This window comes from Sceloporus occidentalis, unplaced genomic scaffold (assembly GCF_023333645.1).
Source record: "Sceloporus occidentalis isolate IW3139 unplaced genomic scaffold, rSceOcc1.0.p SCAF_5, whole genome shotgun sequence".
NCBI lineage: Eukaryota > Metazoa > Chordata > Lepidosauria > Squamata > Phrynosomatidae > Sceloporus > Sceloporus occidentalis.
The window spans coordinates 65754037-65769831 of record NW_028316985.1 but is presented as its reverse complement, the minus strand read 5'-3'; the positions used below and the strand labels follow the sequence as shown (position 1 = coordinate 65769831).

Genomic DNA, 15795 nt, shown 5'->3' with positions numbered 1-15795 from the left:
TATAGAAATAACCCAGTTTGACAGCTCTTTAACTGCCCTGGCGTAGTGCCATGTAACCTTAAGTGCTGTGGCATCACAGCTCTTTGATAGAGGAGGTTAAATATCTCACAAAACTACAGTTCCCAGGATTTCCTAGTACTGAGCCAGGGCAGTTAAAGTGGCGTCAAACTGGATTATGTTTACAGTGTGTTTTGGGCCCCAAACTATCTTAAGGTTTATTCTATTAAAAGTGTTTTTCTGAATTCTAGGGTTAGTTTGGCTGGTGGAAGAAAAATGTGGAAAGCCAATGGATTTAAAGATCAGATATTTTAATATATCTGGCATAAGGTTTGAGTTGTAGTTGATTTTGTTGTTCTTTGAGCATGGCTGTGAAACTGGATCAGAAAGGAGAAAGTGGCTTATCAATGAGTCCACTCTCTAATTCATCACTGCCTTCACTGGAGGAAGCTCTATTTCAGAGGAAATCTAGAAAAATAGGAAGTGGGAGCAGACAAACTCCTGGCAAAGAATCATGCCATTAGATTAATAGCAAAACATTCCTATTTATCTCACCTTTTCTGCTTTCTTTAGTTTATCACATCTATGTCCTGTTTCATAGATGTGAAAATCCTCAAACTGGCTTACAATGTGATATGTACAAACAAAAATCCATCAATGATAACTTTATTGGCCAACCAAAATGCACAATATACTTGTTGCAAGCTTTGAGACTCAGAGCTCCATAGGCTTCTTCATCAGGCAAGATGTGACAAACCAAACAGGAGAGAGGAAGAAAAAACAAAACAATTGGAGGTGTTAGTCAGATGCCTGCATGTTGTTTCCAGTCTTTAGTAAAGATGTTATGCTGAGGAGGATATCTTTTGCAGGCAGGCTCTTCCTCCTCGTGGCCATTTAGCAATAGGGAGATTTTCAAACTCCAGGAAATTTAAAGTCCATTTGCATCTCAGCAGGGACCCACCCCTCTTTGGCAATCCAATATTCCAGTGAGGTCACAGGCCTCTTTATAGACAGAGAACAATGGATTCCTCAAGAAGTCTCCATGTTTTTGCAAGCTGATCTCCAAACCTTGCCTCCTCTTTGCATTTCCCCATTTTCCCTCCATTTGCAAGCTGATCTCCAAACCTTGCCTCCTCTTTGCGTTTCCCCATTGTCCCTCTGTTTGCAAGCTGGTCTCCAAACCTTGCCTCCTCTTTGCGTTTCCCCATTTCCCCTCCGTTTGCAAGCTGATCTCCAAACCTTTGCTCCTCCTCCTCGCGTTCCTCTGAAAACCAAGCTTCTCTTCCCCCTCCACTTCCACTTTGAAGCCAATCTTAAAATCTGTCTCCTAAATTCTGCCCTCCACTTATCCAAGGGGCATATCAAAATCCAAGATTTTGATCCTAAAACCTTCCCTCGACTTATACATGAGGTCAACTTGTACAGGAGCATATATGGTATTTTGCCAAACTTAGCTAATTTCTCTGAAATTAAATGTAAGGTTCCAGTGATAATTCTACATTTGGTCGTAGCAAGGACCAGTCTTGCAAAGTATGACCTTCTTAGACAAGAAAGCAGAGTTGAGTTGAAACACAATCTCTCTCTACTTCCCGTTGCTGGCAGCTACTACTAATTCAAAGCCGTATTGAATGATGTTGTATAATTGTGTAGCTTTACCACAAGAGCAATTGCTAGGATGTGTGTCTGGAGGAAAAAAGAGGTTCAGATTATTGCTTGGGAAAACTGAAAGGAGGCTTCAGGATGAAGGGAGTCAGCTGCCCTCTCCCTATGGCCCTTTTTTCTCCCTATCTCTGCAGACCTCATCTCTTCAACTCAATTCTGAAGGTATGGGTCTCCGCTCAGTGTTGACACTATGCACGCATATAACTCTGATCGTGGATATGTGGAGATTAAAAAGCCCAAGAAAAGCTTATGTCATTGTAAGTAACTTCAGTGTGCCACTGGACTCCTGCTTGCTTTTGAACAACAAACTCAATATGTTTACCCATGAGAATGTAAGAGAAAGGGAGCCAATATTTGCTGGGGTTAGGGGAGCAGGACTCTTGTGACAGTGGAAAAACCACAAAACTTGTTTTTTTTAACCTGACACAACATTTCTCTAGGAATCATTAGGTCCTTCAGCATCTGCCAAAGGCTGACCAGAGAATCGTGCTGGAGGACCTACAAATGCCCAGAAAAGTGTTCTCTCTAAGAATCTCTAGGTCCTCCAGCATGACTCTTTGTTCAACTTCCAGAAGAAATTAACCACAGAGTCATCCTGGAGGACTTAGAGACCTAGAAAGAACATACTGATCAAATCCGTGAATAAACAAATCCACAAAAGTCAAAGCAGCAAATGTGAGGGGCTGACTGTATGTAAATCTCAATCAGGCCAGTTAAATATAGAATAAACCATTTGAATAAGATTTTTTTGAGTCCACGTGAAATCATAATGCTGTGTTAAACACACTGGAAGGGAAGCTGGTGCTTTTTATTTCAGTGTAATAGAAAAAGTGGGCCAATAAATCCTTTGTTTCCTCTCTGAATTTAAAAAAACAACAGTCTTCTGTGTATCAGTACCATCAGTACCATCAGAAAGGAGACAATGTTCTAAGTGAAAAGCATAGTGAAAATGTTGGGAGGAGGTGTTATGGCATATAGCGGCTCAAATGAAAGAGAATATAAATAAACATCACTATTGACAAAATGACACATTGTGTCTGAGTACTTAATTACCCTTGTAACACAAGAGCCAAAGAAAGAAGCCAGGCTCCACTTTTTAAATCAGTAAAGCAATCTGATTATTAGAAAAGTGGATTAATCTGGTCAGTGGATCATTTATCCCCATATTTCTCATATGTTCCTCAGTAGAATCTGATTTGTTAGTTTATTTCGATTTTTGGTCAACGACAGTTTTCCATGTATTCATTCTTAATTCCATTCTATCCCTTGTTTTTGTTACTGTTATTTGTCATCAAATCATCTTTGATTGATAGAAATCCTATGAAAGAGAGACATCCAAGAGCTCTAGCTGTCTTGTAAACTCAGGGCTGTGGCTTTCTTAATTGAACCAATCTACAGTATTCTTTTCCGAATGCCTTCCACCTTTCTGAGCCTTTCCAGTGAATCACGTATCTTGATATGTCCAAAATATGACTCAGTAGCCATCTTAGATTCTAGTAAGAGTTTATGCATGATTTCATTTGTGTTTTTAGGAGTCCATACTATATGCAGACCTATCCACCAGCACCACATTTCAAATGAGTTGTTTTTCTGCAAGGTTTCTTCACTGTCCAACTTTCACAATATAGAGAAATGGGAAATACGATAGAAATCGGGAATACTGTGGTATACATGATTGTGACTACTCTCCAAGTCTTAAGCCGTTTTCTAATTTTTCTTCTACAGTCTCTTGATTTTTGCCCATGCTGGGATATGGAAAATGTATAACTATTTTGATGTCTTCACCATCCATATTTAAACTAACATACGTCTTCCGTGGTAATCATTTTTGTTTTCTTAATATTCAGCAACCATTATTTTGCAGTTTCCTCCTTACCAGCGGTTAGTAGTGGTTCCAAATCTTTGCTATTTTCTGCAAGTAATACGGTGTCATCTACATACCTTAAAATTTATATTGTTGATGTTCCTTTAACCAATTTTCATGCCTGCATCTTCTGAATCTAATCCTGCTTTCCATATATGTTCTACATACAAATTAAATTAAATTAATATGGTGATAAAATGCAATCTTTCTTTGCTCCCCCCTTCCATTGGGAAACTATTCCATTTCCCCCATATTGTGTCCTGACAGTGACCTCTTAACCAAGGCTTAGGTTATGTATCAGGACAATGAGATATTGTTCATCCATCCCATCAGATTGAATTTTAAATAACTTACATAGTAATAATATAATTTTAAATCTTTAGGCCTTTTAAAACAAAATACACATTTGTATACATCTTAAGTCTCCAAAAGTGTATTTTTGTGCATGTTTCATTACTTTCTTTGGAACAAAAAATGGTAATGCATATTACCATCTAAGAAGGGCAAAATGGTTTGTTTTGCTTTGAAATATGTGTAAAATGAAGTCTTTCATGCTCCCTCAAGTTGCCGGTGTTCAGTACATCTGGTTCCGTAAGACTTCTGAACCTGACCCTGCAGTGCACACAGCATTGCCACTTGGCAGATACTTTAAAAAAAAAAAAAAGAGTATTGCAGATAACCCTTACAGTGGGCCTAGTGGAGTAGAAGGGGGTATTTTATACTCGAGGAGGACAGTTTGATTATTATCTTGGAAAACCATTTCTACAGGTATGTACTTTCCTTCTTTGGAGGTTTTTAAACAGAGGCTGGATGGTCATCTGTCCAGAGTGCTTTGACTGTGTGTTCCAGCATGGCAGTGGGTTGGACTATATGGTCCTAGTGGTCTCTTCCAACTTTAGGTATGGGGTAACATTTCTCTCTCTAATGTTCTCCCAACTACATTTTCCATACTTAAAGAATTACGACTTGTGTGTACATACTAGAGACGACTTGTGTGTACATACTTGAAACCCATTTATTTAGACACACTATAAAAGGCTGTACACATCTGCACACACCTTTGTCCTAATCATGGGGTGGAATGTGTGCACATAAGCCTGGGAGGGTTGAGAGCTAAGTGTGGGCAACTATTAGACTTTAGGGGGCTCCTTATTGGCCAAGGAAACCTTTAGGGATCACATACCCCTCTACTAAAAAATGACAACAACAACAACAAATGCCCTTCAGTGGGCAACCCCCACCATGATTTTGTTTTTCAACTTTGGTGGGGATGCTGGGAACTCCTGAAGTCCACATAACTGGCCTTAGGGTTGAATGTGTCCTCTGATCTGTACTCTCCCCACCTTCTTCTATACTCTTCTCCATGACTTTGGGGTCCAATTATCAGTGTGTGTGTGTGTGTGTGGGGGGGGGGAATCAGGCTTTCTCTGCTCTATTTGTTGTGTCTAGAAATAATAAATAAAACTGATTTATTACCAGTAGCCAGATCTGTTTGGGAGGAGTGGCCCTGAGCAAGACCTCACCCAGAGCAGTCACTGTAAAAGTAGTGTCACTGTGATGGTGCACAGTTGCAAAGGTTGGGTTCCATATTGGCTGTCCATAAGATTTTTATTTTATTTTATATGTTGCTGTTTTCATAATATGGGACCTAAAGCAGCTCCCAGTGTAAGTTAATGAAAAACAACAACCCTAAGACAATACATATTTTAAAACTTGTTAAAAAGGATTAACCAACTAAAACAACTAAAGGATGCAATGTGAATGATGAAAATTCTCCTGTAATGAAATATTTCATGAGTTTTAATATTTCTGGATTAACAGGGAGAGTGAACTGGTAGAGGCCATATATTTAATTAATGCAGGTGTTTTTCATTCCTCACTGTCTGCTCCATGACCTCGTGGGCCCTTGGTCAAGCTGTCTGCAACAGATCCTCTTCATTTGAAAGAGGTGATGTGTAATCCCAAGTATTTTCTAATGCTGCTTGTGATTTTCTTTGGTGCTCTGCGCAAAGTGAGAATGGTGGCATGGTTGAGAAGGCAGGCCCTTTGCCATCTTTGGTCCTCAGCTGATGCTGACACAGTCACCTCTGCTAATATTGATCTTCTGTGTTAGATGAAAGGTCATTGAGCAACATGTCCCAGATTGTTTCACAGAAAGATGGTTTGACCTCTGTTTCTATAACCTTTCAATTAACAAGCAGCTATGTAGTGTTCACTTTCACTAAAGGAATGTTATTTGTTTTACAGAAAATATTTTTTCCTTCATATCAATAATAACATCATTAATCTCATGGTTTTCCTTACCTGTTTGCGTTGGATTGTTTTCCTGTTGCCTGGGGAAAATAGAACAAATCCTCAACACAACCTTAACACAGTTTCCCCAAACATCCACTCTTTTCTTACTGATACACTGTTTGTTCAGTTACATATGCTATTAAACTCCCAAACCAAGCACCTTCAATATTCTGCCATAGAAACTCACCTTCCCACAGCTTAGAGCAATTAAGCCTATTTCCAAATATAGATCTTACAACATTCCTTTCTGTATATTTAATTTTATGATGATTCTTATGAACTGGTGATATAGGTGAAATATGCAAGTTATTCTTAAGTGTCCCTATGGGAAGTAATCTCTGACAAGTAGTAACATCTCTATGGCGCGTTACAGACGGGCGCAAGAGGCGCCGTCATTGCGCCGCAATTACGCGCGAGGGGCAGCGCTTCAGGATGCGCCTTGCCCCTCGCGCGTAATCAGTACGTCAAAATGGCGGTGCCCTATACAGATGGGCGCCACCATCTTGACATAGCGGATGCTCTGTGTCCGCACGTCCCAAACCAGAAGAGATGTCGCGAGTGCGCGCTTTGGCACTTGCGACGTCTCTTCCGGTTTGCCGGAGGGAGCGCAATTTCCACGCTCCTTTTTTGCAGTGCGGAGGAGTCGTGCAGTTTGGCTGCTGCGGCTCCTCCGCGCTGCAACCGGCAGCGGCCCAAGACCGCCCCTTTTGGGCGGTCTGTAACGGGCCAATATTTGAACTAAATAATTTGATGAACTTTGTACACAACTGCAAATTCAGGGAATTCAGTTATAGCAAATTAGAAACATAGGATAATTTCACAAAGGACAGAGTTTAGAAAAGACAGGAGGTTGGACTACAAGTTCCAGATTTTGCATATTACCATGGCCAGTGGATGTGCTGGCTGGGTGTTTCTAGTAATGTTTCCATGTTGTGTCAAATGTTGTTTTGTACTATATTCCACCTGTCCTTAAATCAATCTGGGTGTTCCCAGATGTTTTGGACTATAACGCCCACAAATACCTTTCTGTTAAATATGCTGGGTGACATTTAGGGAGTAGGTCCAGAGTATTTGAAGGCCTCAGAAATCATCACCATTGGTTTCAATATAGAGGAGCATAAAGCATAGTCTTGTGAAGCAGTATGGGGTGTAGATACAAAGAATGTTTTGTGGTTTGTACACCTTTACTTCCAGATTTCTCTATACTGATTGAGTTTCCCTTATCCAAAAAACTTGGTGGCAGAAGTATTTTGGATGGGGGGGGGGGGTTGGATTTTGGAATATTTACATAAACATAATGTATCTTGGAGATGTGTCCTAAATTTAAAAATGAAATTCATTTTTGTTTCATGTACATCTTATAGCCTGAAGATAATGTTATACACAATATTTTTAATAATTTTGTGCATAAAACAAAGTTTATGTATATCGGACTATTGGAAAGCAAAGGTGTCACTATCTCATCCACCCATTTGCACATTTTTACATTTTGGAATATTTGGGGTTTTGGAATTCTGGATAAGGGAGGCTCAACCTGTATTTATTGATTTAATTTTAATCTGAGTTTCATTCAAAATTCTCACCTCTCTTTCCTTCTTTCCTCTCAGCCTTCTTTGAATCCAGAAGAAAGACAGGTGTCGGACGTAGTGCTTTTGAACCACTGGAGTATTCGAAATTATGAAGTGCAACGTGGAGACATAGTTTCACTGGTGTAAGTAAATCTCAGTATGTCTTTAAATTCCTTTTTGATGCTCATTACTGCTATTCAGAAGGTTTCATTTGTAGTAGGACTTTTTAGTAGGCTAAAGGTAAAAATGTGATTGTACATAGATTGCACAAGTAATATATGTACATTGACTGCTATAGATTTCCAAATGAACTTCAAAGGTTTTTAGCGCCAAGCATATGAAAGCATAAGTGGTAATGTAGAGTGTAAATCAGAAATGCTAATGCAGGTAATCTGCTGTGACATGTCTGTTACTGTTGTTGTAATTATTTGATATCAACACTGGAAGATGATATTCCAAAATGATTTAAATGGATAAGCAGTTGAGAGAAAGCTTTAAATATGTTGTTTTTGTACCAGTATCATTGAGAGCTGGACATCATAGCTGATCTGATTTGGTGTAATGTTGGCATTGCCTCCTCTTAACAGCAGTGGTTATTATGGAAAAGTTGGTCATTCCTGAATCAGGTGTTTTCAGAGAGAGAGAGAGAGAGAGAGAGAGAGAGAATTTTTATTATTATCATGGTGTGATTAGCCATAAGGTGGCACTGTGTCTCTGCTTAATACCTCACTGATGTTTAAAGGATGTTCTACTCTTATTGGAAGTAAAAATGGAACATTGAATTGTGCATAACAGACATAATGACATTAAGCAAATTGATGGTACATGGTCTGAAGACAAACTTTGCTTTTTAGCTTCACAGTTAAGGCATAGATAGCAATGGAATTGTCTATGTTTTTTCCTGCTGGATATTAGAACAGGTTGATCACAAAATTATATGTTTTAATGTAGTATGTACTAATTCTGAAACTGCATAACTAGGAACTTGTTTCTTGTTTTAGTATTGGCATTTTGGTGTGACATATTTTTCTGTGCTTGCATGTTTACTGTTTCTGCAGCCTCCTTTCAGTGTTCATTATGTGTGTTCTCTTAATTAATGCACCTGATGCATTCAAGACTGTGACTTATGCTAGGCCTTGTTCCAAAACTGGGATTCCAGTCCACAATGTGCACATGATAAATTCATTTATATGACTGCTTAATATGTAGTTATCTATTTGGAAGAGCTCTGCCAAGAAATGCTGTATGGCATAGTTTAGGAGCAGGGAAACACAGTGATTAGACTGAAGAATCACAGTTGTCTTTCTAATTTATTGGTTGCTTTGATGTTCTACATGTTGTAGTTGACAAAGTTACGCCTCTCCCTCATGTACTTCATATTCATATGGCTAAATTGCTTCAAGTTATAGGTAGATTTCTCTGATCATGACTTTAAGAAAAACTGTTCCAGTGACATCTTTGAGAAAGTGGGTATTATAATTTGGGTGTGCATCACATAATTTGGTGTAAGCGTTAGGGTGAAGGTTGACTGGACGGGGCCTTCACATAATTTGGTGGCACAATAGAAAAGGAAAAAATTGTTACACCTGTGATGTAGACCAGTCACAAGATATAGTATTAAGATAAAGAGGATTTTGAAAATCTGCACTGATAATAGTTTATTATATGACTCCTTACTATGAAATTTCAACAATATCTTACTCTTCCCCTGCCCCAAAATTCAATCTATTTCTAATTCCAACAATACATAGTTAATAGTGTACTTTCTTTGCTGGGTCTTTCCAGTGTTTGACTATTACGTTTTTTGTGCTGTGTATTCTGTCAAAAATGCCCTTGAAGTGTTGTACAACAATAAAACAGTAAATAAACAACACCTCATAGGTTTTTTTTTTTTAAAGCAGTCTGAGTTAATACCAGCACAGCCATGTTAAAATTCTGTAGAGATGGAACCCCAAAGTTCTTTGATGGTCATAAATACTAAAGCACCAACAAGTAGTATATGTTATTGATGGGTTTGAAAAAAAGCAGTCATTGTCAGTACATCCATAAATAATAGCCTCTTTAGTAAATTATTGGCTGAAAATGTGAGCATTAAAATTTCTGCATCTGATTATATTATTGAAATACAACTGACTGTAATCATCGATATCTGTTTCTACACACTCAAAATTCATATTTATTGAAATTATTCTAGCAGGTTTAACTTGGATTTTGCTTTCCCCCCTTTCACTTCATGCAGAAGTATGGAAAAGGAGATACTTGAATGTAGTGCTAGTAGAGATAAAACCATTAATCGAACTAATCATGCTGCGAAAATAGGAATGTACATTGTGTTTTTTATTTAGAAGTACAGTTGGCACTCTGTTTTCATGGGGGATTCATTCCAGAACCTGCCCCCCCCCCATGAAAATGGAGGCTTGCACTTATTCAAGCCCCATAGGCTTGAATGGAGAATATCCCTGTGTGTGCGGCAAGGGTGCATGCACTGGGCGTGTGTGCCATTACAAATAGCGGAGGTCGCCCCTCTGCCTATATTCAAGGGCACAGATCTCAAATCTGCGCATTAGGAGGGGCGAATGTATAGTTATGTGTATAGGTTCTAATGCTTAAATTTTGTTTAATTTTATTGAAATTGTATTGAAATTTTCATAAATATGTGTGTGGTCCACACACTGCATCTAATCAAATAGTGAAAATCTTGATTTTTTTAAAAAAACATGCTTTTTTCATGCCACTATTTTGTTTAAATTTAAGGATTCTGTATTTTTTTTAAATAGAACTGTTTGTAATAGCTATCTATCTTTATATTTTATCTTTTAAGTATAAGTTTGAATTGCTTTAATATTTAATTGTATTTTAAATTTTACTTTTCTGTTTTCAACTGTGTTGTTACTTTTGAAATATTAAGTTCTCTTGAGTCCAGGTTTGAGAGAAAGGTGAAATACTATATGTTGAGTATGCCTTATCTGAAATACTTGTGGCCAGAAGTGTTTTTGAATTTGGGATTTTATTTTTTTTAATTTTGGAGAATTTGCATATACATAATGAAATACCTGAGAGATGAGACCCAAGTCTAAACATGAAATTCACTTATGTTTCATATACACCTAATACATATAGCCACAATATTTTTAATAATTTTGTGCATGGAACAGTTGTATACATTCAACCATCAGAAAATAAAGGTGGTGGGCAACTGGGTTTTACAGTATTTCGGATTTCAGAATTCTAGATAAGGAATATCCAACCTGTATTACTTCTATTGCCAATCAATTTTGAACATTTCAAAGAGGAAAACAGGTCCTTTAGACTTTGCAATATTACATTGCAAATGTTTCCAGCAATAGAAATGTAAGTAGATGGCTGCCCTATGTTAAGTGAGACTTCAAAGGAGTTTATCACACACACACACACTTTTGACCCCAAACTAGGCACGGGCAGGAGATGCGTGTGGCTGAGTGAAAATGCATTTTATCACATGCCACACCGTCCTCAAGGTGGCCCCATGCCATTGCCCGGCCCTAAGCCACCCTGATTGGGCATGGCTTAGCGCTGGACGATGGCATGGGGCCACCATGATGACAGTGATAAAGTGCGTTTTCACTTGGCCGCATGTGTCTGCTGCCTGTGCCCAGATTGGGGGCAAAAGTGTGTGTGATAAGGTCCTAACTCTCTATATTGACTGAGAACAACTTTCCAGGTTTTCAGACATGACCCTTTCCTAGACCCACCCTGAAATGCCAGGAACTGAATGTGGGGCCTTTTTTGTATCCAGAGTTTGTGGTTGATCACTGAGCAATGGCTTTTTCACATGAAGACAGTATTGGCCAAGGTGCTTTTGCTAAAGACTGACAGGTGTGTGTATGAAGTAGGTGCATAATATTATAAGATAGAGAGAAAAAACAGGTTAGAGAATCACTATAATTTCATTCATTCCACTCTTAAGGAAGATCATCCTGGCAACATCTACACATTAATGCCAATAGTTTAGCTACCTTGTCCCGTTTATATTGTATCATATTCAGAAAACAGATCTGAAAAGTAAGCTGTTGCCTCAGCTTCAAATTTTGTGACGGGTTAGTTGTATGTCAACCATCTGAGGAAAAAGGACTATTGCATCTTCCCAAGGAAAATTATAATTGCTTCACATCTCAATTATAAAGTTGTTGTTATTTTTATTTTTATTGTTATTATTATTATTACTATTTTAGAGAAAAGGCATACAATTGTATCTTGGTTTTACAAACTTGAAACAAAATCAGCAAACGTTTGAAAGGGCTGGGAAAATAAAGAGGCCTTTGCCTGATACTGGTAAGATAGGGGAGCCTTTGTGGGAAAATATTTTGAATATAGGGTGCTATCATTAAAAAAGTCCTGTCCCTGATAGGTACCAAACATATTTCGGATTGAAGGAGAATTCAGGAAAATCTACTTACCATGAGGATCTCAGAGCACAGCCAGATACATGAGACATGTTATTCTGCTGGAATGATAATTTTCAGTTGTAGTGTATGTGACAGGTAATATACCATCTTCCTTATTCATTATACTTGTATTAGTAGATAATGAATGTTGATATTTAGAAGGAGCAAGTAAATTATTAAAATTTACAGCTTTTGGGGGTGAAATAGTTTTTGCTTTTTACTATTTGTGAGTTGCCATGACTTATTGAAGCAACAGCTTGTCAGGGATGATGGGAGTTGTAGCTCTTCACCTCTGGCTCTAACTCACCACCTTGTTATGCAGCAGAGCTGACCAGCTTTGGTCAGTGGTTAATGCTTTTCTTCCAAAGCAGCAGAGTTTCAGAGAATAGGCTGAAGACCCTGACAAACTCTCCAAGCCTTCTCACTCTTCTTCCTCAGAAGTCTCCACACTTCTCCAGGATCCAGCTGGCTCTTGTATCTTCACTCAAGACACCAGACAACTCAGTAGTCTTATACAAAAGATCTACTTTATTCTACTATATACAAATACTAATGCCCTCACAATCTCCAATACTCCAAACTACCCAAAACTACCCACAAAATACATTGGCAAACATAGCAATTATTAAAGCCATTGTTAAACACCACCCACTAGTCAGTTTCCACCCAGTGGGCGTGTACACTCATTTTGATTGGTTCACATAGTTCAACCCATACTTAAGAATTTCATCATTTCACCTTGTACACTTAATGAATCTCAGGTGTTCCCAATTGTACATTCTATAATTCTGTCCTTGACATTCAAGACTTCTAAATTACATTAGCTTTTTCACCTGTGTGGCTTCTTAATTGCTTTTGCTTAGTCACTGTAACTTTCACATACATGTTTTATTTCTTCTACTGTATGTCCCATGTTGCATTTTCCTTAACACAGCTTTGGTGTTTTCTTGAAATTAATTGATAGATTTCAGTTCAGTGATACAGTACAATACTCAAATGTTGATCCTTCAAATAACCTCATTAAAACTACATTTTGATTTAAAGTAGAAATAATGTCTGAAGTGTAGACTTCCATGGAATAAAAGCTTTTTTTTGATACTGTACAGATAGATGCCACTGAGCAAGCAGAGGCAATCATAAACTTATATGAAGCATTCCTATATGTATGCACTGAGAATACATTGCATACAAGGGTATGATTACAGGAAAGTGTGAATAAGTGCAAATTAATGGATTAGACCAAACAGACTGGTTTCTTGAATCCAAATGTAATCAGTTCTCTATTGTTTAAAGTGTTCTCTATTCTTTAAAGTGCGAGCAAGCTGGTTTATGGTCATACTGTCAACAATATGAAACTTTCTCCTGCTTTCATCCCACCTTCTTTTCAGAAATGGAAAGATACACTCTGTGCCAATTCAAGAATCTTTGTGTCATGTTCTGACTCTTAGAGAACTACCTGATTCCCCCAATTTTGGAAGCAACTGTTATAGATTGAGAAATAGGGGCAGCCACTGAATTTATGGAATGACAGTATAGTCCCTGGTGAGATACATGATAGACTTCCTTGTGACCATCTTCCTACCAGAAAGTTGTCCATCCTTTCCTGAAAGACCCATTCATAACACCAGTTACACAATCTTGTTTCACAAATAAGATTAGGTTGACATTGGTCATAAAAATTTTAAGAGCATTAAAGAGACCATTAAATGTTTTTGGACTACTGTTTTTGTTATGGGAAACCGTTTTTCCAAACATAGGAGCAAAAAGAGGTAAGGCATAGAGGGGGAAAACCCCTTACAAGATTGCTAGTTAGAAGGAAAATTTAAATTTGTTAAGAAGTAAATGAAGTACATTTAGCCACCCACTCTTATTTTTCTTTCAAGTGTGTGTCAACTGTTTCTCCTGCTGCTTTCTATGTTAAAATGTCTTTGCTCTTTAGGAATTTTTAAAAAAGTTGCATCAGAGTAGGGAAATCTCTGGCATACACATTAAGGTAGAAAAAATGGCTCTTGCTATTTTTAATCAGACACAGGTTCCTTGCAGATATGTGAATTAGCATGGTTGACTATGCTGTGGTTACTCCTACGTCTCCCCAAGAACGTGGAAAGAATTGGATTCAATTTCTTCTTCTGGTGGCCTCTTCCTGAAACCCACGAACAGATGGGAAAACAAATGATGATACAATAAGCAACTGTCACTCTAGTGCTGCATTGTCTATCAGATAAAATGATTAAATCTATATCCATTATTTTCTTCCTTTCTCATAATGCTAGAACTCAAGGGTCATCCAATTAAACTGATTGGCAGGAGATTTAGGACAGACAAAGGGGAATACCTTTTACACACAGAATAATTAATTAGCTTCCACAAGATTTTTTTTAAAGGAATATCTTCTAGGATGGATGACTTAAACATGGAATAATAAAAATTCATAAAGGGAAATCTTATAAGTGGCTTCTAGTTTTGATGGGGCTATACAACTGCCTAAGTCAGGGTTAGTACACATATGAGTAGCAGTTGCTGGAGCACCTAGTCTCCAGATGTCATCATCATGTCCTGCTTTTGAGCTTTCCAGAAACATCTAGCTTGCCACTTGGGGAAACAGAACATTGGTCTAAATCAGGAGTGGACAACTTGAGAGATTTATGACTATACACCCCAGAACTCCTCACAGTTAGCATGGGCTGTGGTGGCTAGGGCTGTTGGGAGTTGCAGTCTACAACATCTGGAAAGCTGCACTGTGTCCATGGGCTTAATACTCTACCAGACAGTTTCATCAAGCTTGTCTCAAACACTTATAATTTCATTTAATAGTATTTAGACATAGTTTCTTACCCTTGTTCAATAATCATCATCATCATCATCATCATCATCATCATCATTTATATCCTGCTCTTTCCCCAAAGTTTGGACTCAGAGTGGCTTGCAAGATTAAAAATAGTACAATTGAAAACATAGAAAAGTGTTACATTAAAACAGAATTAAATTATTACAGCATTAAAACAGATTGCATGTAAAAGATTAAAATATAATTAAAAAGACAAAAGTGTTTAAAATACATTTTAAAAAATGCAACACCCAGCCTGTTCTTTAGAAACCTTCTGTTTTAAATGCCTATCTGAACAGAAAAGTTTTAGCCTGCTTCCAGAAGGCCAACAAGGAGGGGGCCAGTCTGGTCTCCCTGGGAAGAAAATTGCCCAGTTTAGAGATAGCCATGGAAAAGCCTTCTCTTGTGTCCCAGCCAACCGTGCTTGCAATGGTGGTGGGATGGAGAGAAGGGATCACAGAGCCTGGGCCAGTTCATACAGGGAGATACAGTCTGCCAAATAGCCTGGATCTGAGCTATATAGGGCTGTATATGTCATAATCAGTATGTTGAATTGTGCCCAGAAACAAACTGGCAACCAGTGGAGCTGTTTCAGCAGGGGCATTCTGTGATCTCTGTAACCTGTCCCTGTTAACAGACTTACTGCAGCTCTTTGGACCAGCATGTACCATCGGCCCCATATCCGACGTCTCAGGGAATGCTGTCACCATAACTTTTACACTACATAGTTACACCTATTTCAGGACAAAGAAGTAAATTTCTTTTAATCTTTCTATGCTACTTTTTTGGGGGAACAGGTCCTCAAAGCAGTATCCAATCAAGTGTATTATATCATATTCTCAGCAATATCAAATATACCAAAGTGATATTTGGTTTAGATATCACATTGTATTTTTTATGTCTGAAAGCAGGCTGATATATGCTTTTATTTCTGAAGTTCTAGGTTCCTCGTGAGCAATAGCTTGCGATTTCATCAATGAAAAACCAAGAAGTAAGCAATCATGGCATATTAGGGGCAGACAAGAGTGCATGAACCAGAAGACACACACCTGTAAAGGCAAAGTACAGCTTGACAATGTGGTAGTTTTCAGAGATGTACCTGTGCTAGTCTCTTGCAGCATAAAAAAGAGGGGAGGAGGGTGAGAAAAAATGTCACAG

General features: G+C 38.2%; 1 protein-coding gene across 3 annotated transcripts in view; it reads left to right on the top strand.

Annotated features, from left to right (window-relative positions):
• The window catches only part of IMMP2L (inner mitochondrial membrane peptidase subunit 2), a 625477-nt gene that overhangs the window by 16698 nt on the left and 592984 nt on the right, over nt 1–15795 (top strand). For all 3 annotated transcript variants that reach the window (XM_089524302.1, XM_089524300.1, XM_089524301.1), the window contains one exon: nt 7426–7529. In XM_089524302.1, the coding sequence (XP_089380428.1) occupies nt 7426–7529 (104 nt within the window). The remainder of the gene's footprint in view (nt 1–7425; nt 7530–15795) is intronic.